General features: G+C 39.6%; 1 protein-coding gene across 1 annotated transcript in view; it reads right to left on the bottom strand.

Annotated features, from left to right (window-relative positions):
• The window catches only part of NSUN7 (NOP2/Sun RNA methyltransferase family member 7), a 57,825-nt gene that overhangs the window by 16,852 nt on the left and 15,082 nt on the right, over nucleotides 1–25,891 (bottom strand). The window contains exons 5-8 of the mRNA XM_033214065.1: nucleotides 19,726–19,878; nucleotides 19,193–19,376; nucleotides 17,886–18,096; nucleotides 2,983–3,126 (exon numbers count right to left, since the gene is read on the bottom strand). Of these exons, the coding sequence (XP_033069956.1) occupies nucleotides 2,983–3,126; nucleotides 17,886–18,096; nucleotides 19,193–19,376; nucleotides 19,726–19,878 (692 nt within the window). The remainder of the gene's footprint in view (nucleotides 1–2,982; nucleotides 3,127–17,885; nucleotides 18,097–19,192; nucleotides 19,377–19,725; nucleotides 19,879–25,891) is intronic.

Here is a 25,891-nt window from a genome sequence, read left to right as displayed (position 1 = left end):
GATAATTGTTTAAACATACATTAAACAACTTGTCTAAGGTTATATAGCTACTAAGTGGACAGCCAGGATTCTAACTCAGAAATCTAACCAGAGGGCCCAAATTTCTAAACTCTGTATTATACTACCTCTCTAGAACTCGCTAGAGTATGACAGCCAATTATTTATACCATGTATGTGGCTCTTGCCCATTCCAATAATATCACTAAAGGTTAATTAAACTCCATTTCTTCCCAATTTAGTTTTACATTTCATGAGGGGATTTTTGTTTTTTGTTATCGTTGTTGTTGCTGTTTTTTTGAGACAGGATCTCACTCTGTCATCCAGGCTGAAGTGCAGTGGCACAGTCTCGGCTCACTGCAACCTCTACCTCCTAGGTTCAAGTAATTCTCATGCCTCAGCCTCCTGAATAGCTGGGACTACAGGTGCACACCATGATGCCCAGCTAATTTTCGTATTTTTAGTAGAGACAGGGTTTCATCATGTTGGTCAGGCTGGTCTCAAACTCCTGGCCTCAACTGATCTATCCACCTCAGCCTCCCAAAGTGGTGGGATTACAGGTGTGAGCCACTGTGCCTGGCCTACATTTCACATTTTTTTTTTCTCTATTCTAAAACTCTCCATTACTTGTTAAAGGACTATTACAAATTATTATACTCTAAAGCCATATCATCTACTTCTTTAATTCTATCTTAAAATAATTCCAAGTCTTTAGCAAGGACCAACTTCATATATTCATCAATGGTTCTAATATTTTTCAATGTTAATGTTTTTAAAACTAATTCCTTGTATCTAAGTTTAATAAAATAATCTTTTGGATTCACCTCCACTGTTTCTGACTAATGTTCCACGTTCCCACCACAGTCACTAGGTCAGCAGCTCCTTATTTGCTCTGGCTTTTAGCTCCTCAGAGTACAAGTTCCTTCAAAAGCCCACTTGCTTCAGGATGTGACCACTTCTTAGCTTATCCTATTATCTTCTCATCAAGGCTTTCAAAACATTACCAGTACCTTGGAAATGTTTTCCTTTCCCCCCTTCCCTTATTTGTAATTTCCTTCAGGCTTTTCTCCCCTAGCTTTTAGTTTATTTTTAATCTGTGATTTATTTTTTTCTGGATTTCCATCTCAAAATGGCCCAGGATAAGGCCAGAGTCTCACAGTTCTGAGCTCTAGTTCTCCTGACTGCTATGCCTATTATAGCTGCTATTTATTCCCCCTTTTTTTCCTTCCCCCTTTTCTTTTAGTGTCTACTAATTGTTCTTTGATTATTTCTTAAAGTTCATATAGAAATTTTCTCAGCCTACCTACCATTCTACCATCTGAATTGGTTATTCTTCTGTTTAAGTCTCTCTGGAAAGAAATTTTCTATAGCAAGTCAAAATTCCATGTGGTACAGTATAAACCCAGTTAAAGACCGTGTCGTTTAGTGGAAAGAAAATGTGCTAACAGACCTGAATTTGAATCCCAGCTTCCCTACTTACTAGCTCCACGATCACAAGCAACTTGTTTAATTTTTCTGAGTCTTGATTTTTTTGCTCTACAATTATAAGAACTCTATCCTCAAAAAGTTATTGTGAATACTAAGTGACAGTATGTGAACACTACCTAGAATATTGCCTGGGACATTGTTGTGTTTAATAAATATTAGCTCCTTTCCCTCCATTTCTTTTCCTTCTCTTTCTGTCCTTGCTAGAAATAGAAAACAGTTACTATATTCTGTACGTTGATGGAATGTCTTCTGTTTCTAATATTCTAATTAACCTTATCTATGCCTTTCAATATAAGCAAGGGATAAGAATAAGTTTCATTTAATTTGGAGCAATATAATGTGATTAAGAGAGTCATTAAAGTGGCCGGGCGTGGTGGCTTAAGCCTGTAATCCCAGCACTTCGGGAGGCTGAGACGGGCGGATCACGAGGTCAGGAAATCGAGACCATCCTGGCTAACACAGTGAAACCCCATCTCTACTAAAAATACAAAAACTAGCCGGGCGAGATGGCGGGCGCCTGTAGTCCCAGCTACTCAGGAGGCTGAGGCAGGAGAATGGCGTAAACCCGGGAGGCGGAGCTTGCAGTGAGCTGAGATCTGGCCACTGCACTCCAGTCCGGGCGACAGAGCGAGACTCCGCCTCAAAAAAAAAAAAAAAGAAAAAAAAGAGAGTCATTAAAAGTGCCAGTCTCAGAGTTAGAGTGGTTGTATTTGAATCCAAGCTCTGCCACTTACTAGCCCCATGATCCTAGGAGACTTCATTAACTTCTCTGAGCCTGGGATTCCTCATTTGTAAAATAGAAGTTAACAAGTTACTACTTCACAGAATTCTTGTGAAGACTTACTGAAATAATCCAAGAAAAGTGCCACACCCAAGGCCTTACATCTAAGTTCTCAGTAAATGTTAATGTTAAATAATAATTATTTTAAATGTATTTAAAAGCCAATAAAATTAAATGTAAATGCTCCTATATTTAGTCTGAGATATTCATTTCATAAAGCATACATCCTAGAGATTAAGACACCTTTGAGTTTGAAATAATCTGTTTATGATTTAATTAAGATCATGTTTAGAACACAGGGGCTCTAGAGTAAAACAGATCTAAATTTGAATCCTAGCTCTTCTCTAGTTCCTTGACCTGAGAAAAATGAATCAATCTTTGAGTCTCAGTATTTTCATCTATAGAGTGCTGGTAAATTTTAACACTCACATCAAGAGCTCTGGTATATTCAGAATAGCATACTGGCCAGGATCTTTTCTGATTGCCTACATTATTCCAATTATTAAATATTTTTAATATCACCCTGGTCTATTAGATTGGTGTAAGGATTAAATGAGGTAACAGAGGTAAAGGACTTTACACATAGTAAGTACTTTATACATGGTTGCTATTATTTATTAATCAGATGTATTTGATATGGTATTTTAATGATTTTAAATAATTTTATATTTTAAACTGTCAACTAATTTCAATAATTTAGAAATTAAAACAAGTACCTTCATGTTCATTTAAAATAAATTCTACTGGATTACTAACACCCAGTCCTGAACAACGAGGTAGCAGCAAAATCACTTTAACTTTCTGTAACCTGTGATCCTTTGATTCAATGTTAATAAATGTCTCACGAAGTATTTCAATATCTGGGGAAAAAACACAGAAAAATTAATGTAAAATATTAATGAAAAATCTTAATGTAGTATGCGACTATATCTATTTATTGTACATTTTTAAATCCTCAACCTCACAAAAATTCATTTTGATGTAGTTAGAAAAGAGGGCTATTCTTCTCTGATACCTACCCAAAGTTAATACAGGAATCCTATTAATAGAATGCTTTCTCCTTCACCTGAAATGATGTTGAAATTTAAAATTAAATTTCTCATTCTGAACTGCAGGATATATAGTAGGGGAGAAATGGACTTCAGAGGCAGAAAAATTCAAGTTGACTCCCAGCTTCACTCTTTACTAGCTGTGTGTTTTAATCTCCCTGAGCCTCCATTTCCTTCCTCATAAAATGAGATGGCTACCTCATATAACTGTGGTGAAGACTAAGGTAAAGTAATTAAGCTTAGCATGGTGTCTATTACATAGCAAGGGCTCAATATTGGTTATTTCCCTCTCCCATTATTTATCCCCTTTTATGTTCTACTCTCCAGGAAAAAAAACAACAACAACAACAACAACAAGGTGGGGGAGGGTTATCAGAAGCACTTCTAAGTTGCCAGTCCAAGGTACAGAATCCATACAAACTGGTGTAAAATATCAATCAGAACTTTAGGGATCTTGTGACTTAGCTTAAGAGTCTGCCTTCCCTTGCATTATAGTCATCTGTGCCCCTATTTTACAGCCAACCTCCACTTTTGCAGTGGCTATCACACCCTCACCTGCTGAAGAATCACTCTTGATATGTCCCCACCTGCTGCCTTTCTCGTGCCTCATCAATTTTTCCCTCTTCCTATTCTCCGTGTCTTTTAAAATTGTTTTTTCTTTCAATAGAGTCATCCTTTTCTTCTTGCCCCCTGCCACTATTTTAAACATTTTATTGGAAAACTTCAAACATACGCAATTTGGCATAATAATATAATAAATTCTCAAGTGCCCATCACAGAGTTTCAACAGTGAGCCATTCATGGTTAATCTTGTTTCATCTGTACAATGCAGCCCCTCCCACCCAGCCCCCTATTATTTTGAATCTCTAAATAGTTCCACATATATCTCTAAGAGGATACAATCTTCTTTTAAAATGTAACCGCACCAAAAAAGTTAAAAATATTTCCTTATTATCATCAAATATCTAATCTGGCTCACATTTCCCAATAGTTTCACACATGTCAAAAGTTTTTTGTTTGAATCAGGATCTAAATAAGGTACATACATGGCAATTGATCAGTCTTACTTTAAATTTCTTTTCACCTACAGGTTCTCCCTCCATTTTTTCTTAAAATTTATTTCTTACTGAAACTTCATTATTTGCCCTGCCAGGGTTTCCCACTGTCTGGATTTTGCTAACTGTTTTCCTAGAATGCAGTTTAACATGTTCCTATTTTCTGTACTTCCTGTAAAGTAGTAAGTGAATCTTTAGAAGACCAATATTTTTTCCTTTGGGGGACGGAGAGAAAGGGGCAAAACTACTTATAGATGGCATGATACTCTTCCACTAAGTTGCCTTTGTGGTACCACCAAAGGGGTTGCAAAACACTCATATTCTAATTCTAAAACGCCTTTTTCCTTTATTAGCTGGAATACTTCTAAAAGGAGAAATTTCCTCTCTTCTACTGCTTGGCTCCCCAGTAGTTCCTATTCTCTCTTGTTAAGTAGGTAAAAACTGCTCAACTATTTGAAAACTCTAATGTGTACAGATGTAAGAACTGAAGAGAGCAGCCACTATTCCCACCCTCAGCCCCAAGACTGAGAGAAAAGTGAACAAGGAACTTAGAAACTCAGTGGAGCACCTCCCTGCCCCCAACCCTACACTCAACACACACCAGGCTGAGATTCAGGTCTCTGAGAAGAGGGCATGGTACCAAAGGAATATGCTGTCGTAAACACTGCCAGGATTCTACACAGTCACCACAGGGATAAACAAGCATTGGAAGAAGAAAAGTCCTTTCTTCTTCCTCTTTCAGTCTTTTTTTTTTTTTTTTTTTTTTTTTTTTTTTTGAGACGGAGTCTCGCTCTGTCGCCCAGGCTGGAGTGCAGTGGCCGGATCTCAGCTCACTGCAAGCTCCGCCTCCCGGGTTCACGCCATTCTCCTGCCTCAGCCTCCCGAGTAGCTGGGACTACAGGCGCCCGCCACCTCGCCCGGCTAATTTTTTGTATTTTTTTTAGTAGAGACGGGGTTTCACCGTGTTAGCCAGGATGGTCTCGATCTCCTGACCTCGTGATCCGCCCGTCTCGGCCTCCCAAAGTGCTGGGATTACAGGCTTGAGCCACCGCGCCCGGCCCTCTTTCAGTCTTACAAAGTCTCTCCGGCACCCTCTAATGACAGAGGCAGTTGGCAATGGAGAAAGGGAGAAGCAGAGTACAGTCCCAGCATCGTAAGACAGGACACAGTGTGGGTTTAGAGCTGAGAGGCAATAATAAGAACTGGCCCAGTTCCTGAACCTGCTTTCTCTTGATTCTTCTTCTAATTCTCTGTGGCTCCTCTGCTGGTTCCCTCTTATTCAGCTTCCTGACCTCTAGGTATTGGAGTGTCCAGAAATCAGCTTTTAGATTTCTTTACTACCTAAACTCACTTCTTTAGTGATCGTGACATTCAATATTATGTAAATGCTGACAAATCCCAAATGTGTGTCTCTAACACAGACTTCTCCCCTGAACTCCAAAAGAATGTACCCAAATACCTGCTTGACATTTCCACTTAATATCTAACAGGCATCTTAAACCTAACATAACTAAAACCTAACTGACCCACAGTCCTTCCCATCTCAGGAAAGGGCAACCTCGGCCAGGCACGATGGCTCACACCTGTAATCCTAGCACTTTGGGAGGCCGAGGCGGGCGGATCACGAGGTCTTGAGTTCGAGACCAGCCTGACCAACATGGTGAAACCCCGTCTCTACTAAAAATACAAAAATTAGCCGGGCATGATGGCATGCCCCTGTAATCCCAGCTACTCAGGAGGATAAGGCAGGAGAATTGCTTGAACCCGGGAGGCAGAGGTTGCAGTGAGCTGAGATCGCGCCACTGCACTCCAGTCTGGGCGACAGAGCGAGACTCCGTCTCAAAAAAATAAATAAATAAAAGGAAAGGGCAAGCTCATCGAGATTATAAAATGAACTGGGAAGTAGTTCCTCCTTCCATTCTCTGAAAGAGTATTATTTCTTCCTTAAATTATTTGCAGAATTCTGTGACAATACCATATAGGAATAAAATTTTTAAAAACTTTTTGTCTTGTGGGAAGATTTTCAATTATGAATTCAATAGATATTAATAGCCATTAATCTTAAGATCTTAATAGCAAGATCCAAGAGTATCCAGATTTTCCAAAACTATTTCTCACTTTTGGCAAGTTGTCTATCCAGGAATCCATATCAGTTAAATGTTCAAGTTTATTGGCATAAAATTGCTCACAGTATCTTTTTATTGTATTTTTAAATGTATCTAGGATCTGCAGTTATATTATTGATAACTGAATTGTTTTATGTTCTTTTTCTTGATGAATCAATTGTATTTTCTTTTAAAAAGTCACTTTTTGGTTTTGTTGAGAGAGATGCTGTTTGTTTTCTATAACATTAATTCCTGCCATCTTTATTATAGTCTTCCATCAAGTTTATTTGATGCTGTTTTTCTAACTTTCTTATCATGCATGTAAGCATCATCAATCTTTACTATTTCTTCTTCTCTAATGGTAGTATTTTAGGCTACAACATTCCCCCTTAGTTGCATTCTACATGTTAACGTGTATTTTTACAATAATTAAGTTCAAAATATTCTCTAATTCCCACTGTGATTTCTTTTATGACTGATAAATTATTTTGAAGTATGTCATTTTAATTCCAAAGTGTGGCAGGGTATGGTGGCTCACGCTTGTAATCCCAGCAGTTTGGGAGGCTGAGGTGGGTGGATCACCTGAGGTCAGGAGTTCCAAACAAGCCTGGCCAACATGGTGAAACCCCATCTCTACTAAAAATACAAAAAATTAGCTGAGCGTGGTGGCACGCACCTGTAATCCCAGTTACTCGGGAGGCTGAGGCAGAAGAATCACTTGAACCTGGGAGGCGGAGGTTGCCGTTAGCCAAGATCCCGCCATTGCACTCCAGCCTGGGCAACAAGAGTGAAACTCCATCTCAAAATAAAAGAATCCAAAATGTCATGGGATTTCCTACTTTTTCTCTTTTTTTTTAATCAATTTCTGGCTTGATTCCACTGTGGTTGAAAAACATATTATGGGCTAGGTGTGGTGGCTCATGCCTGTGATCCCAGCACTTTGGGAAGCTGAGGCAGGAGGAACGCTTGAGGCCGGTAGTTTGAGACCAGCCTGGGCAACATAATGAGACCTTGTCTCTACCCAGAAAAAAAAAAAAAAAGCTGAGAGTGGTGGCATGTGCCTACAATAGCAGCTATTTGGGATGCTGAAGTGGGAGGACTGCTTGCACCCAGGAGATCAAGCTGCAGTGAGGCAGGATCACACCACTGCACTACAGCCTGGGTGACAGTGAGAACCAGTCTCTAAAACAACAACAACTTTGTATGATTTCAGTCCTTTGAAAGTCACTGAAACTTGCTTCCTGGCCCAGCATGTAGTAATTTTTGCTATTTATGTGTGCTGTGCAGTCGCTAGGTACAGAGTTCTACATATGTTAGTTTGGTTAACTTGCTGATCATGTTGTTTCCATCTTCTATATCGTTACTTACCTTACTAATTTGTTTTCAGTTTGAGAGAGGTCTGTTAAAATCTCCCACTAAGATAAATTGATAAATTGTCTAGTTTTTGGTTCTGATTGATTTTCTTAAGGTTTAAGTATACAATTCAGGGGTTCTTCTGAGTATATTCACCAAGCTATGTAACCATCACTATCATCAAATTCCACAACACTTTCTTCACTCCCAAAAGAAACCCTATACTCATTGGTAGTCATTCTCCATTCACCCTTTCTCCCAGCCCATCACATTTGCTCATCTATTCTATGTTTCCATGGATTTGCAATATTTGGGATATTGTCCTCTTCCCCTCAATTATGTAATCATAAATGAGGACTTTTTTGTTTGGCTTTCTTACTTAGCATCATGTTTTAAGATTCATCCTTGGGCCGGGCGCGGTGGCTCAAGCCTGTAATCCCAGAACTTTGGGAGGCCGAGACGGGCGGATCACGAGGTCAGGAGATCGAGACCATCCTGGCTAACACGGTGAAACCCCGTCTCTACTAAAAAATACAAAAAACTAGCCGGGCGAGGTGGCGGGCGCCTGTAGTCCCAGCCACTCGGGAGGCTGAGGCAGGAGAATGGCGTGAACCTGGGAGGCGGAGCTTGCAGTGAGCTGAGATCCGGCCAGTGCACTCCAGCCTGGGTGACAGAGCGAGACTCCGTCTCAAAAAAAAAAAAGATTCATCCATCTTGCCCCATTAGGATTTCATTCTTTTTTATGGCCAAATACTCTTCCATTGTATGGATACACCACATTTTTAAATCCACTCATCATTTGATGGACATTTGGGGCTATTTCTACCTTTTAGCTATTATGAATAACACTGCTATGAACTTTCATGTACAAGCTTTTGTGTCAATATATGTTTTCAGTTCTCTTGAGTATGGACCTAAAGGTGGAATTCTTAAGTTATACAGTAACTCTATGTTTAACTTACTGGAAAACTGCCAAACTGTTTTCTAAAGTAGCTGCACCACTTTATATTCCCATCAGCAAGTTTTCCATATTGTTGCTTACACGTTGTTTTCCTTTTTTTTTGTTTTTTTTTTTTTGACTATAGCCATACTAGTGGGTTTGAAGTGGTATTTCATTATGGTTTTGATTTGCAGTTCCCTAATGATTAATGATTTTGAGCATCTTTTCACATGAGCCTACTGGTCATTTGTAGATCTTCACTGGAGAAATATCTATTCAGATCTTTTACCCTTTCTAAGTTGGGCTACTTGTCTTTCTATTGTTGAGTTGTTTATATATTCTGGATACAAGTCCCTTTGCAGACAGATGATTTGCAAATAACTTCTCCCATTCTGTGAGTTATCTTTTTTTTTTTTTTTTAATAGATTCTTGCTTTGTTGCCTAGGCTGGAGTGCAGTGGCGCAATCTTGGCTCACTGCAACCTCCGCCTTCTGGGTCCAAGTTATTCTCCTGCCTCAGTCTCCCGAGGAGCTGGGATTACAAGTGTGCACCACCATCCTGGCTAATTGTTGTAATTTTAATAGAGACAGGGTTTCGTCATGTTGGCCAGGCTGGTCTTGAACTCCTGACCTCAGGTGATCCACCTGCCTCAGCCTCCCAAAGTGCTGAGATTACAGGCATGAGCCACCGAGCCCAGTCAGTCTTTTCAGTTTTTTGATAGTGACTTTGAAGCACGAAAGTTCTTAATTTTAATGAAGTCCAATTTATCTGTTTTTTTTTTTTTTCTTGTTGCTTGTGCTTTTGGTGTCATATCTAAACAACCACTGCTAAATCCAAGCTCATGAAAACTTACCTGTGTTTTCTTATAAGAGTTTTAGCTCTAACACTTATATTTTTGATCCATTTTGAGTTAATTTTTATATATGATTTGAGATACGCATCCAATTTTATTCTTTTCCAAGTGCCTATCCAGTTGTTCCAGCACCATTTGTTGAAAAGACTATTCATTTCCCATTGCATGGTCTTGGCAACCTTGTTGCAAGTCAACTGACCATAAATGTAAGGGTTTATTTCTGAACTTTCAATTTTGTTCCACTGATCTATACATTTATCATTATACTAGCATCACACTTCTTGATTACTGTAGCTGTGTAGTAAGCTTTTAAACCAGGAAATGTGAGTTCTATAAACTTTGTTCTTTTTCACAACTCATTTAGCTATTCTGGGTTCCTTAAATTTCCATGTGAATTTTAGGAACAGTGTGTCAATTTCTGCAAAAAGTTCAGCCGAGCTTTTTATAAGAACTGCGGCCGGGCGCGGTGGCTCAAGCCTGTAATCCCAGCACTTTGGGAGGCCGAGGCGGGTGGATCACGAGGTCAGGAGATCGAGACCCTCCTGGCTAATACGGTGAAACCCCGTCTCTACTAAAAATACAAAAAACTAGCCGGGCGCGGTGGCGGGCGCCTGTAGTCCCAGCTACTCGGAGGCTGAGGCGGGAGAATGGCGGGAACCCGGGAGGCGGAGCTTGCAGTGAGCCAAGATCGCGCCACTGCACTCCAGCCTGGGCGACACAGCGAGACTCCGCTCTCAAAAAAAAAAAAAAAAAAAAGAACTGCGATGAATCTGTAGATCAGTTTAGAGAGCACTGCCATATTAAGTGTTCTGATCCTTAAACATGGAATATTTTCCATTTGTTTATGTCTTCCTTAATTATTATTATAATTTTTTTTTTTTTTTTTTTGGATCTGGATCTCAGCTCACTGCAAGCTCCGCCTCCCGGGTTTACGCCATTCTCCTGCCTCAGCCTCCCGTGTAGCTGGGACTACACGCGCCCGCCACCTCGTCCAGCTAGTTTTTTGTATTTTTTAGTAGAGACGGGGTTTCACCATATTAGCCAGGATGGTCTCGATCTCCTGACCTCGTGATCCGCCCGTCTCGGCCTCCCAAAGTGCTGGGATTACAGGCTTGAGCCACCGCGCCCGGCCCTTTTTTTTTTTTTTTTTTTGAGACGGAGTCTTGCTCTGTCGCCCAGGCTGGAGTGCAGTGGCGCGATCTCGGCTCACTGCAAGCTCCGCCTCCCGGGTTCACGCCATTCTCCTGCCTCAGTCTCCCAAGTAGCTGGGACTACAGGCGCCTGCCACCGCGTCCGGCTAATTTTTTTTTTTTTTTTTGTATTTTTAGTAGAGACAGGGTTTCACCGTGTTAGCCAGGATGGTCTCGATCTCCTGACCTCGTGATCCGCCCACCTCGGCCTCCCAAAGTGCTGGGATTACAGGCGTGAGCCACCGCGCCTGGCCTCCTTAATTATTTTTTATTTTTTTTTAGAGACAGGGTCTCACTCTGTTGCCCAGGCTGGAGTGCAGTGGCATGAACCAGCTCACTGCAGCTTTGAACTCCTGGGCTAAAGTGATCCTTCCACCTCAGCCTTCCAAGTAGCTTGGACTACAGGCATGTGCCACCATGGCTGGTTAATTTTTAAATTTTTGGTAGAGATGGGATCTTGCTACATTGCCAGATTGGTCTCAAACTCCCGGCCTCAAGTGAGCCTCCCAGCTTAGCCCCTTCCAAAGTGATGAGATTACAGATGTGAGCCACTGCACCCGGCCCTAATTTCTCTTTTCTTTTTTTTTTTCTTTTTCTTTTTCTTTCTTTTTTTTTTTTTTGAGACAGAGTGGAGTGCAGCGGTGCAGTCTCAGCTCACTGCAACCTCTACTTCCCAAGTTCAAGAGATTCTCCAGCCTCAGCCTCCCTCGTAGCTGGGACTACAGGCATGAGCCACCACGCCTGGCTAATTTCATTTTGTATTTTTTATAGAGATGGGGTTTTGCCATATTGCCCAGGCTGGTCTCGAACTCCTGAGCTCAAAGTGATCTATCCACCTTGGCCTCCCGCACAAGACACAGCATCCAGCCTCCTAATTTCTTTAAATGATATTTTGTAGTTTTCATTATACAAGTCTTGAACTTCTTGTATTAAATTTATTGCTAAGAATTTTATTCTTTTTGATGTTATAAAAAGGATTGTTTTCTTACTTTGATTTTTTATATTATTCATTGTTGGTGGATAGAAATACAATAGATTTTTATATATTCATTTTATATCCTGCAACCTTACTATATACTAATTTGTTAGTTCTAATAGTGTATTCATTGATTCCTTTGGACTTTTTGTATACAGAGAGTGTTTACTTGTTCTGGACAATTTTACTCTCTATATATTTTAGGACTATGTTATTCGTACATATATATTTAGTACTGTCATATTTTCCTGATGAATTAAACCTTTCATAATTATAAATATCTCTCTTCATTGTTAGCAGTGTTTCTTGACTTGAATCTATTTGTCTGCAGCTCTTTTTATTAGCATATGCACTGCATATCTTTTTCTGTCCTTTGAAGTTTTTTGTATCATTTAAGAGCATTTCTGATAAACAGCACTTAGTTGATCTTTTAAAATCCAAGACTGACCAGACACAGTGACTTATGCCTGTAATCCAAACACCTTGGGATGCCAAGACAGGAGGATTGCTTGAGCCCAGGAGTTCACAACCAGTCTGGGCAACATAGCAAAATGTCATCTCTACAAAAAAAAATTTTTTAAATTAGCAAGGCATAGTGGCACACGCCTGTAGTCCCAGCTACTTGGGAGGCTGAGCAGGAGTATCGATGGAGCCCAGGAGGTTAAATTTATATTGAGCTGAGATTGCCCCACTGCACTCCAGCCTGGGTGACAGAGTGAGACCCTGTCTCTATAAAACAAAAAGAAAAACAAAACAAACAAACAAGAAATAAACAAAAATCCAATATTGACTTTCAAGTATTCAGTCCATGTATTTTAAGTGTGTTTAATGTATAATATTTTAGGCCAGGCATGGTAGCTCACGCCTGTAATCCCAGCAATTTGGGAGACCAAGGCAGGTGGATCACTTTGAGCTCAGGAGTTCGAGACCAGTCTGGCCAACACAGCAAAACCTTGTCTTTACTAAAAATACAAAAAAATTATCTGGGTGAGGTGGCGCATGCTACTCAGGAGACTGAGGCACAAGAATTGCTTGAAGCCGGGAGGCAGAGGTTGCAGCAAGCCAAGATAGCACCACTGCAGTCTAGCCCAGGCGACAGAGGGAGACTGTGTCTTAAAATAAATAAATATATATATATATTTAAATATATATAAATAAATAATATAGAAAATAAATATATAAAATAATAATATATATAAAATAATATATAAAAATAATATATAAAAATAAATACACATATATGTGTGTGTATTTCTATGTTTACATATTTTAATGTCATATGCATATAATGTACGTTAGCTTAAATATATACTATTTGGTTTACTCTACCATCGTAGTTGCTATTCGTCTTGCTTTTTTTATGTCCCCTTTCTCTCCTTTTTTTTTTCTTTTTTTGAGACAGGGGTGCTTGCTCTGTCACTCAGGTTAGAGTGCAGTGGCACAATCATGGCTCACTGCAATCTTGATCTCCTGGGCTCAAGCAATCCTCTAACCTCAGCCTCCCAAGTAGCTGGGACCACAGGTGTATGCTACCACACCTGGGTAATTTTTTGTATTTTTGATAGAAACAGGGTTTCACCATGTTACCCAGGCTGGTCTCAAACTCCTGGGCTCATGCAATCCACCCGCCTCAGCCTCCCAAAGTGCTGGAATGGAACTACAGGAATGAGCCATTGTGCCTGGTCTTCTCTCATTTATTTATTTATTATTTATTTATTTATTTATTTATGAGATAAAGTCTCACTCTGTGGCCTAGGTGGAGTGCAGTGGCATGATCTCAGCTCACTGCAACCTCTGCATCGGGGGTTCAAGTGATTCTCATGCTTCAGCCTACCAAGCAGCTGGGACTACAAGCCTGTACCACTGCATCCGGCTAAGTTTTGTATGTTTAGTAGAGACAGGGTTTCACCATGCCGGACAGGCTGGTCTCGAACTCCTGGCCACAGGTGATCCTCCCACCTTGCCTCCTGAAATGCTGGGATTACAGGCGTGAGCCACCACACCCGGCCTCTCCTTTTTAATCTTTTTTTAGACTCATATTCCAATTCTATATTCTATTCCTCTCCCCCTTAACTATTCATTATACATTATTTTATTATGTGTTTACTTATTATTCCAGAAATTATAGCACACATCATTGACTTAATATACTACTTTACCACTTCCTAGAAAAGCAAAAATCACAGGACACATTAATTCTATTTTCTTTCCTCTAAAATTACATGCCATGGTTGTAATTTATTTTAATTGCATTTAACATTAAATATCTTTAGTCCCACAGACATTAATTTGCAACCCCATTAGACATTAGATTATAATCATTTAGATTTATCTAAGTACTTAACTTTTGTATTTTTCTTCATTTCTTTCAGCATCTCCACTTTTTTTTTTTTTTTTTTTTTTTTTTTTTTGAGACGGAGTCTCGCTCTGTTGCCCAGGCCGGAGTGCAGTGGCGCAATCCTGGCTCACTGCACGCTCCGCCTCCTGGGTTCCCGCCATTCTCCTGCCTCAGCCTCCCGAGCAGCTGGGACCACAGGCGCCCGCCACCACGCCTGGCTAATTTTTTGTATTTTTAGTAGAGACGGGGTTTCACTGTGTTAGCCAGGATGGTCTCGATCTCCTGACCTCATGATCCACCTGCCTCAGCCTCCCAAACTGCTGGGATTACAGGCGTAGCCACCACGCCCGGCCGCATCTCCACTTTTTTTAGAGACAGGGTCTTTTTTTTTTTTTTTCTTTTGAGATGGTCTTGCTCTGTCACCCAGACTGAAGTGCAGTGGCGCAATCTGGGCTCACTCCAAGTTCCGCCTCCTGGGTTCATGCCGTTCTCTAGCCTCAGCATCCCAAGTAGCTGGGACTATAGGCGCCCGCCACCACACTCGGCTAATTTTTTGTATTTTTTAGTAGAGATGGGGTTTCACCGTGTTAGCCAGGATGTTCTCAATCTCCTGACCTCATGATCTGCCCACCTCAGCCTCCCAAAATGCTGGGATTACAGGGGTGAGCCACCATGCCCAGCTGAGACAGGGTCTTGCTCTGTTGCCCAGGTTGGAATGCAGTGGCACAATCATAGCTTACTGTAACCTCAAACTCCTGGGCTCAAGTGGTCCTCCCACTTCAGCATCCTGAGTATACATCCAGCTATTTTTTTATATTTTTATTAGAGACAGTGTCTCACTGTGTTACCCAGGCTGGTCTCAAACTCCTGGCCTCCTAACTTGGCCTCCCAAAGCACTGGGATTACCAGCATGAGCCACTGTGCCCAGCCTCCAATTTCCTATGTAACATTTCTTCTACCCAAACAATGCATCTTTAGTATTCCCTTTATTGTGTCTACTAGTGACAAACTCTCAGATTTTGTCTGAGAATATCTTTATTTTATTTTATTTCAAAGAGTATTTTTGGTGGATATAAAAATCTAGCTTGGTAGTTTCTTTCAGCATTATGAAGACACTGTTTAATGGTTCTGGTTTTAATTATTTCAATTGAAAAGTTAGTTTTTAGTTTTATTGCTATTCCATTGATGGTATATGTATTTTCTCCCTGGCTACTCACCAATGCCTTTCTCTTTGATTTTCAGCAGGTATGCTATGGTATGCCTAATATGTTGCCTTAGTCTGTTTGGGCTGCTACAACAAATGCCACAGAATGAGTAGCTTATAAATAAAAGAATTTTATTTCTCACAAGTCTGGAGACTAGGAAGTTGAAGATCAAGGCACCAGCAGATTCAGTGTCTGGTGTGGGCCTGCTTTGTTACAGATGGTGCCTTCCTGCTGTATCATCAGGTGGTGAAAGGGGGCTACCTAGCTCCCTGGGGTCCCCTTCATAAGGGCACTAATCCCATTCATGAGGGCTCTGCTCTCACAACTTCCTAAAGGCCCCACCTCCTGATACCATCACTTTGGGGGTTAGGATTTTAACATACAAATTTTGGGGGGATACAAGTAGTCAGGCCATAGGATATGTTTTCCATGTATTCTGATTAGACTTTTACAGGGCTTCTTGAATCTGTGGCTTAATGTCTTTCATCCATTTTCAAGAATTCTCAGCCTGAAATTCAAATATTGTTTCTTTCCAATTCCTTTTCTCCTCTCCATCTGCAATTCCAATCAAACACACATGAGATAACTGAATCACTGAGTCTCATGTGTGTCCTATGACCTCTTTCATATCCTTTGTCTCCCCATGCTTAAGTCTGGATATTTTCTTCAGGCCTATCAGTTCACTTATTGTATCTTCGGTTCTGTATAATTTACTGTTAAATCCATATCACATTTATTTCTTAATTTCACACATTGTATTTTTCAGTTCTAGAACTTTCTTTTAGCTTTTTTGATTAGTTTCCAGTTCTTTGCTAAAATTCTAAAACTTGACATTTAGTCCCTCTAGCTTATTAATCATAGTTATTTTAAAGTGTACATTTTGAGCCAGGTGCAGTGGCACCTGCCTGTAATATCAGCTACTTGAGAGGCTGAGGCAGGAGGATTGCTTGATCCCAGGAGTATGAGATCAGCCTAGGCAACATAACAAGATCCTGTCTCAAAAAAAAAAAAAGAAAAACTAAAGTCCACATCTGATAAATCCAGTATCTCCAGATACGCTGTGGGTCTGCATCTATTGCAGTGGTTTCTCTTTTAGTCATATCTTTTCTTGTTCTGTCAGTGTTTTATAAAATTAAGTGGTAGATATTGCATCAGAAAAAATTCAGAAGATATGGGCTGGGTGCGGTGGCTCACGCCTGTAATCCTAGCACTTTGGGAGGCCAAGATGGGTGGATCACCTGAGGTAAGAAGTTTGAAACCAGCCTGGCCAACATGATGAAATGCCATCTCTACTAAAAATACAAAAATTAGCCAGGCATGTTGGCGGGTGCCTGTAATTCCAGCTACACAGGAGGCTGAGGCAGGAGAATCACTTGAACCCAGGAGGAAGAGATTGCAGTGAGCCAAGATGGTGCCAACTGCACTCCCACCTGGGCAACAAGAGGGACACTCCATCTCAGAAAAATAAAAACTAAAAAATAATAAATGAAAAAAATTAGAAGATAATTAGAAACGTAGGATAGTGTTGTTTTCCTCCAGAGGGAATTTACTTTTGCTTCTGGCAGGCAGCTAAAACTGGGCACTAGCAATCCCAGATCACCTTAATCTAATTGGGAATTAAGATGACTGGAATGTGGGTTCTAATTCTTTGGAGGACTGATCACTATCCAAGATGGACTTTGGGGCTCCAAGTGAAATCCTGAGTATTTACCAGGCTATCTCTCCTGGTCAAATCCTGAATTCCACTTTTTGTCTCCCTATCCCTGTGAATCTGTTAAAAGTTTTGCTTAGTTATTCTGCCTCGCTGAACCTACAATAAAATGTAGTCTTTAGTTAGCATGATCCAATGGAAACATTTTTAAAAAACAAGAAGCCTAAAAGACCTCCTAGGCCAGGCCTGGTGGCTCATGCCTGTAATCCCAGGACTTTGGGAGGCCCAGGCAGGCAGATCACTTGAACCAGGAGTTTGAGACTAGCTTGAGCAACATTGCAAAACCTTGGCTCTACAAAAATTAGAAACATTACCCAGGCATATTGGCATGAGCCTATAGTCACAGCTACTTGGGAGGCTGAGGTGGGAGGATCTCTTGAGCCCAGGAGGTAGAGGCTGCAGTGAACTGTGATCATACCAGTGCACTCCAGCCTGGGCAACAAAGTGAGAGTTTATCTCAAAAAAAAAAAAGAAAAAAAAGACTTAGCTTCTAGTCCTAGATATTATCTTTGTCACTTAAGCACTTATGTAAGTATTTATTAAAGGATAATCATTCTTATTTATTAAATGATAAAATTTCTACTTTAAATGTTTGAGCCTCAAATTATGTGAGCTAAATGTCAAACACCGTTACAAAGTACCAAGATATTAATTTAACCTACAGTTGTTTAACCAAATTAAGCAACAAGGACAATCTGATAAGATATAGATTAGTTAGGATTTTAAGATATTAGTTCACATATAGAGCTTTTTCGTTACAAAAAAACTAATAAATTAAAACTTTTTAACGTTTCTAAAATCTTGTAGAACAATAATCACCAAATGAAGAAATATTTTTACATACTTTTACATCCCATTTTTGTGAAAAGGGTCTTCAAGTCAGGATCCTTAGCTTGTGATTGTACTCCACACACAAATACTTTTGAGGTATTATTATTTGTTAAAATTGACATATGGGCAACTGTGTACCATGAACCTGTATTGACCATTAAGATATCATCATCCATATTTAATAAAGCCTTTACAGAATGGACAGCAAGACTTCGAGATTTGTCCTATAAGATAATGGTATGATTAGAATTTCAAAGGGTATCACTAGAAATATAAGCTGACTTCTATTTGCTTTACATAAAAGAAAGTACCTCATAGTAATATTAGATACCTAATCCATTTTAGTTTTAATATCTTAATATATGTTTAAGTAAAGAGTTAGCAAAGACAACTGATGTTTAAAACAAAGAACTTAACTTTGTTTAGCCTAAATTATGACTATTATTGTCTAATTTTTGTATAAAGCAATGCCAGAATCTCTAAAATATGGTCAACAGATTAATGATGTCCTATCTTAGCTCCAGTTCTTACCCCTTCACAAAAACCCACTCATCTACTACTTCCATTTTCTCTTCCCCATTACCTTGTCACCTAAATTGCCACTAGCTCACAGAGTGACACTAAGATGTTTGAGAAGCTTATCAAAGGGGGCTTGACAGGTTGGGCTTCTGCAGTTGATCTCAGTGCTTGATATGGTAAGAGATTCTGCCCAAGAATATGAATGTGGAAAAGAGATAAACCTTAGAAGATCAAGGTACATCTGAGGCAATAATTGGAATCTAAGGATGTAAAAACGAATTTAAACTACTTTTTTATGCCTTTTATTTTCGTTCTGTTGAAACCACATTATATCTCACATTCTCTTCCTGTACTGATAGCCTTTATACACCTCTTACAAATCAAAGCTATAAGACTATATTAAAGAAATTACGAAAAACCATTACAATTGTTTTTTCATATACAAGATGGCACTAGTATCTTCCCCAGAAAGGGAAGGAAGAAAAGGTCTCATTGTTCTTTCTCTTGAATTCTCCTTTAGGGGAGAAAAGTAGAACCTTACAGCTGCCAGCAAGGCAAATCTTCCTATTTATGGAATCTGGGAGAAGGATATGTTATTTATAAATTCACATGAGACAAAGATGCCAATCAGATGCACTGATTGTAGAGGTATTAATTTTATTCAAGGTGACAATTAGGCCTTATAAACTTCCCTGATAATCTACAAAAATATAAACAGTATTAGGTTTTCTTTTTAAGTGGAGAAGTTCTTTGGCTAGGTTGGATTGTTGAGAATCACAATGAAAGTAAATATTAGTTTACCTGAAAAATAAGTTTGTAATCTTTGAAAAGATCTATATTTATAAGATCATTTTTAAGATGAGATGGAAAAATTAAGACATCATAGCAATGCTGATCCACAGCAAAGACTTTATCATCAATATGCAATACAGATTTGACTTTATTATAGCCTCTTCTCTTCAAATTATTATAAACTTCTTCAGGGCTGTAAATATACAACAGTAGCTTGTAATTACAAATATAATACATTAAAAATGTACTTAACACTAACACCTTTTTCCTGTAACAAAGAAAAATATCACTTCATACATTACATCTAATGGAACTAACAATGTTAACTAACAATAAGCTAAAAGATAATTATAGGCAGAGAAGTTAACATATTTATGTAATTACCTTTGGTAATTTGGTCATAAGCTCTGGAACTTAACTCTGATTGCCTAATCACTCCCCTTGATGTGCCACCCCCACCTCTTAAAAAGGTAATGCTTCTCATCACATTATTTTAAAAGGATAGAGACTTGAAATATAAAGAATTTGATGTAAACACTTACCTGATTTTACAAGTATTTATCCAAGCATAAAGTGGTAAAGTGGAGGCTCTTAGTTCCTGTTTCCTAACTGTTTCTGGAAGGATGTGGTATATTGAAAGGGCATCATGCTTGATTCGACATCTTGCCAATGCCGCAGCCAATTTTATCTTAAAACTAGAAACAGAAAATCCATCCTTAATCTATTGCATTTGAGACAAGACTATCGATTTTCCACTGGAAACTCTAAAAAATTACATTTAGAATTTTAACAAATAATAATTCCATTTCAAATTTTTGAAGTCTAAAATAAAAATGTGTCATATTTGTAAATAGAAATCCAAGGCTGGGCACAGTGGCTCATGCCTCTAATCCCAGCACTTTGGGAGGCCGAGGCAGGTGGATCACCGGAGGTCAGGAGTTCAAGACCAGCCTGACCAACATGGGGAAACCCCATCTCTACTAAAACTACCAAATTAGCTGGGCGTGGTGGCGGGCGCCTGCAATCCCAGATACTCAGGAGGCTGAGGCAGGAGAATCACTTGAACCCAGGAGGTGGAGGTTGCAGTGAGCCGAGATTGTGCTATTCCACTCCAGCCTGGGCAACAAGAGCAAAACTCTGTCTCAAAAAAAAAAAAAAAATAGAAATCCAATAATCTCGATTTATTTCTTTCTGTTTTTGCTCCCCCTGTATAGTTGTATAGCAACTTCTTAGCCATTATATTAATTGCTGGTTGAAAAACAAACTTATTTTTTTTTTTGAGATAGAGTCTCCGTCTGTTGCCCAGGATGGAGTGCAGTGGCATGATCTTGGCTTACTGCAAACTCCGTCCCATGGGTTCGAGCAATTCTCCTACCTCAGCCTCCAGAGTAGCTGGGACTACAGGCGCACACTACCACACCAAGCTAATTTTTGTATTTTTAATACAGGTGGGGTTTCGTCATGTTGGCCAAGCTGTTCTCAAACTCTTGACCTCAAGTGATCTGCCTGCCTCAGTCTCCCGAAGTGCTGGGATTACAGGCATGAGCCACCGTGCCCAGCTGAAAGACAAACTTTATTTATTGAGAAGGGTCTAGGATTTAGAGTCAGACAAACTTGAAGTTAAATCCAGGTTTTATCACTTACTAGCTGTGTAACCTCAGGAATGTTACTTAATCTCCTTTTTCAGCCTAGTTTTCTCATCTGTTAAAGGTGGTCAACTTACCTTGTTATTAATGTAGTGATTATCAATCATGTGTGCAAAATTCTTAGCGCAGTGCCTGGCATATAGCAGGCACTCATTATAGGCTAGTTATTAGTATCACAGATGGCAACAGTATAGTCTTGATAAGATTAAAGAACTTTCATGAGTCTGTATTAAGTCCTTCCCAGTTCTGAATGTCCCATGCTTCAAAGTTCCAAATCACAAAAGAAAAACAAGAACTGGTTAGCATCACCATGATGGCTCAGTGATTTTTCTTGATCTCATAGCCCAAAACTTTAATGAATGAGAACACAGGACTTATTCCTGACCCATATTCATAGCATTTTCACAGTAGGAACCTAACTGAAATCAACCTCAATTATAACCTTGAGTGAGAAATAAGAAGAGATATCACAAGAGAGTCAAATATGATCTGAGTTGTGGTTGGTGGGTGGCACAGAAAGGGATGACACTTTCAGGGAATCACTGTCAGGCCCACCTAAATTGTTTCAAAGAAACCATTGTCCTGCTGGGAGCCAGGACAAGAGCGGGTAGTAAATGGGCATCTCTGTTATTTTTTTAGCACCAACTGTGAAATCACTACGTCTTTTCTTTATGCCTGCAATGTCCTTATTCTACATGTCTTATCCACTCAATAGAATGAGAACATCTCACCCAAAAAAATTGTTTATGTGGGAATATTATGTGTATGTATATGAGAGAGAGAAGATAAGGGTACTTGGGAAGGAAAGGGAAAGGTGGTCAAACATTAAGCTTTTTAGGACTACAATAAAATTAGATTTGTCTAGTTCTGTGTCCAAATGTCACAGAACTACGGCAGTGGATACTAAAACAATGACATAGTACATTAATGCACCTAAAAAAAATTAATGCAAAAGGGGTGAGTTACTGTTCTATATTATACATTGTGAGATATTCTGAGTACAGACTATTTGTTATTAACAGTACTTGCAAATACCTACTTAGTTCAAATTTATCATAATAAATGCTATTTATTGAATTATTCAATCATTAAAGACTAAAAATATGAAGCCAAAAATATATATTTGCTGTGTATATGGGAGGAGTGTAAGGAGAAATAAATCTCCAAATAAATTTTCCAGATAGTAAACATTTTGGACCATGATTTTTAACAAAATTTAATCCCACAAAAATTAAAGTATACATGCAGTTATATAGATTTTTATATAAATATACTATATTAGACTTAGGGCAAATATCAAATCCATATGTTCTTAAGATAACCAGACCTATACTTCTGTAGATGAAGTATCCTATCTTGTGGTTACTAAATAAAGCTTCTTCCATAGCTTTAAATAAGGAGGACTGCAATGATGAAAATGGTAGTAAAGTAGCCTTCCCCAATATTCCTATCCAGAAGTCCTTTTTCTACTACAATTTGTATGTTATCACAGAGAGCTGCCTGATTATCTTTTTTACCATCATCCCAGTTACACACACAGTCAGAGCTTCCTTTATAATATTAAATTATAATTATGTGATTCCTAAGCTTAAATTTTAGATGAAATCCATCAGCCACAGGACAGAATCTAAACTGCTTATGAGGATATTCTAGGATCTTAATAGTTTAACCTGAACCAACTCTTCCTGCCTCAGTTCCCATCACTCCCATCCATAAATCTATCTTCAGTCACGTGCTGAACTATTTGCCACTCCTATGGTACGCCACGTCACATCTCCTCTTTCTCTCTCTTCCATATTCTCTCTCTCTCAATTATCTGAATTCAGGTAATTTGATTGCAGAGTTCAAGCCCAACTGGCGTGCATGAGAGAGAAGAGAGAGAAAGACAGAGAGATTTTTTGGATGTAGGAAGAGAGAGTTAAGCCAGTTTTTCCAGTGTTTGGTACTATAAGATGTAACTTCTGTGTTAAGCAGTTGTTGGCAGCCAAGCTTCTTATCCTGGAAATATAGAATGATTAGAGAACGGAGGCACAGAGAAGCAGAGACTAGAGTCCTGATGAATTTGGAGTCACAGGCTCTAGTTAGTAGAAGCATAGCTACATCACCGCCCTTCCTGCAACCTCATGTTCAATCATTCCAAAAATTATCTTAAAGTCCCTCTTTTGCAGAATCTGTCAGTTGCAAAAAATAATCTTAACTAATATGCCATTTTTCCTCAGTTTATTATTTTTTATTTTTTTGAGATGGAGTCTTGCTCTGTCACCAGGCTGGAGTGCAGTGGTACAATCTTGGCTTACTGCAACCTCCGCCTCCAGGGTTCAAGCGATTCTCCTGCGTCAACCTCCTGAGTAGCTGGGACTACAGGCACACGCCACCACGCCTGGCTAATTTTTGTATTTTTAGTAGAGACAGAGTTTCACTATGTTGGCCAGGATGGTCTCTATCTCTTGACCTCATGATCCGCCCACATCAGCCTCCCAAAGTGCTGGGATTACAGGTGTGAGCCACCACGCCTGACCTTGATTGTATTTTCTTAATGCCAAAAGATAATCTTCAACGAACTGCTTGAATTTCCCAGAAAAATATAAAATCAGACATCTGCTTCAGACTCTTTACTAGGTAAGTGAAACAGGTGAAGACTTTCTGAAGAAGGAGTGGAGAGAATGTGAGAGATAAAACCCATGAACAAGTATTTAAAGGGCATTTTGGCAATTAGAAATTCTGGAGCATTATGGGGAATGAGAGAAACTGGGGAAGACAACAAAAAGAATATATCTGAGCAAATGTGCCTTATCCCAAAAATGCATGGCTGGTTTAACATTCATAAACCAGTCAACGTAAATCACCTGGTCACTTAATACAATAAAGAAGAAAAAACAATCACTTCAATCTTCTAAAACTGGTCTCTGGTTTCTTAACCCAGCAAGACTGCTATTTTCTACTTCCTACATTGCAGTTTGAGAATTTTTCCAGGCATAAAGCCAGGACTATTCTAGGGCTCACCTCATTTGTTTTGTTCTTTCAGGGATCAAGTTTCTGTGTGGCTGCTTGTCTAATGTCCAAAACCTCTATGTCCTATAATATATTTTGGCCAGTTTTCTAGTTGTTTACAGTAGAAGGGGAAGTCTGATCCAAGATATTCTATCATGACTACACAATTACATTTTGAAAATACCACTCTACCTGCCATGTGGAACTGATTGCAGGAAAGTGAGAGTTATAGGCCAGGGAAATGTGTCTAAGGAAGCTATCATGATAGTCCAAGTGATAGATTATGGTGGCACAGGTTTGGATGGTAGTAGTGGAAACGGAAAGAAGTGCACAGGCTCAGTGTATGCTTTCGAATTGGAGTTACAGGGCTTGACGCATTAGATACAGATTGAGTGCAGGGGAAGGGAGGAAAGAAGAATCAAGGATGATATCTAGGTAGATGGTGATGCCTTAGCTGTGAAATGGAAGACATCAGGATAAATGGTTTTGGGGTGGTTTGGAAAGAGAACTAAGTCTTTCCCCTCCTTTCTCTGGTTTTTCACTGCTTATTTTCCAATTGCTGCTTCACAACAGTCCAGCAAATAATTTAAGAGAAATAGATTATTGGACTGGTGGAAAGGCATGGGGAGTGAGAAACAAGGGGTTGTGGCTCTCTTTTTTTAACCTAGTCACACAGTATTAAAAGGACAGTTGCATATTATACAAAGAATGGGTTCTTAAAGATCTTTCATATGTAAAAAAAAAAAAATGATAATAGGTATCATCTTGGATTACATGTCTAAACCCATGAATAAGTGAAGAAAAAGATACATGTTGGCCGGGCGCGGTGGCTCAAGCCTGTAATCCCAGCACTTTGGGAGGCCGAGACGGGCGGATCACGAGGTCAGGAGATCAAGACCATCCTGCCTAACACGGTGAAACCCCGTCTCTACTAAAAATACAAAAAAACTAGCCGGGCGAGGTGGCGGGCGCCTGTAGTCCCAGCTACTCGGGAGGCTGAGGCAGGAGAATGGCGTAAACCCGGGAGGCGGAGCTTGCAGTGAGCTGAGATCCGGCCACTGCACTCCAGCCCGGGCAACAGAGCGAGACTCCGCCTCAAAAAAAAAAAAAAAAAAAAAAAAAAAAAAAAAAAAAAGAAAAAGATACATGTTGGTGCATAGAGGTATAAGAGTGAAAAAACACAAGGATTCCCAGGAGGAACAACAACAAAGGTCAAATCACTTTTACAAGGAGGAAATCATTCTCATTCAGCTTCTTGCTAATTACTTCTTCTTCTAGAACCTCTTAGAGTTAGTTTTATCAGGCCAGGCATGGCAGCTCACACTTGTAATCCCAGCACTTTGGGAGGCCGAGGCGGGAGAATCACCTGGGGTCAGGAGTTCAAGACCAGCCTGGCCAATATACTGAAACCCCGTCTCTACAAAAACACAGGCATGATGGCGTGTGCCTGTAATCCCAGCTACTCAGGAGGCTGAGGCAGGAGAATTGCTTGAGCCCGGGAAGTGGAGGTTGCAGTGAGATGAGATTGTGCCATTGCACTCCAGTCTGGACAACAGAACAAGACTCTATCTCAAAAAAAAAAAAAAAAAGAAAAGAATTAGTCTTTATCCTCTAAGTAGATAGATGCTAAGGTATACTTTGAGCTTGCAGTGACTGAACTTCCCTGGGAACTACAGTCTCAAGCCCTAGAAGATGGATAGAGTTGGCTTCCAGCTGTCTTTCTGTGGTTTAGAATACCACCTCATTGGCTACAGGGAATTGGCCCAGGAGAGACTGTAACTGACCTGCACTGAGGCAATTGAATTTCCTCTCACAGGAATTTAGAAATGGGAGGTAAGATAATACGTTAGTCTAAGTGAAGAAACTAGCGTACAACTGTAACATAAGCTTGGGTACTGGGGTACAACAGTAGGGCCTTTTCCATGCCCTACTAGAAAAGCCCAGTTGGCAGATGTGCAGGGGAAAAAAATGAAGCAGATACTATGAGAGAAGCAGAGATAAAAAGATAAAGAGATAAAGCAAATTAAAGTCCTAACATCTTTCCAGTTCCTGATTTCATTCTTTTCCTGAG

The sequence above is a fragment of the Trachypithecus francoisi genome, unplaced genomic scaffold (genome assembly GCF_009764315.1).
Source record: "Trachypithecus francoisi isolate TF-2019V2 unplaced genomic scaffold, Tfra_2.0 Lachesis_group1, whole genome shotgun sequence".
NCBI lineage: Eukaryota > Metazoa > Chordata > Mammalia > Primates > Cercopithecidae > Trachypithecus > Trachypithecus francoisi.
The sequence above is the reverse complement of the archived record's forward strand: the minus strand, read 5'-3'. Positions and strand labels throughout refer to the sequence as shown.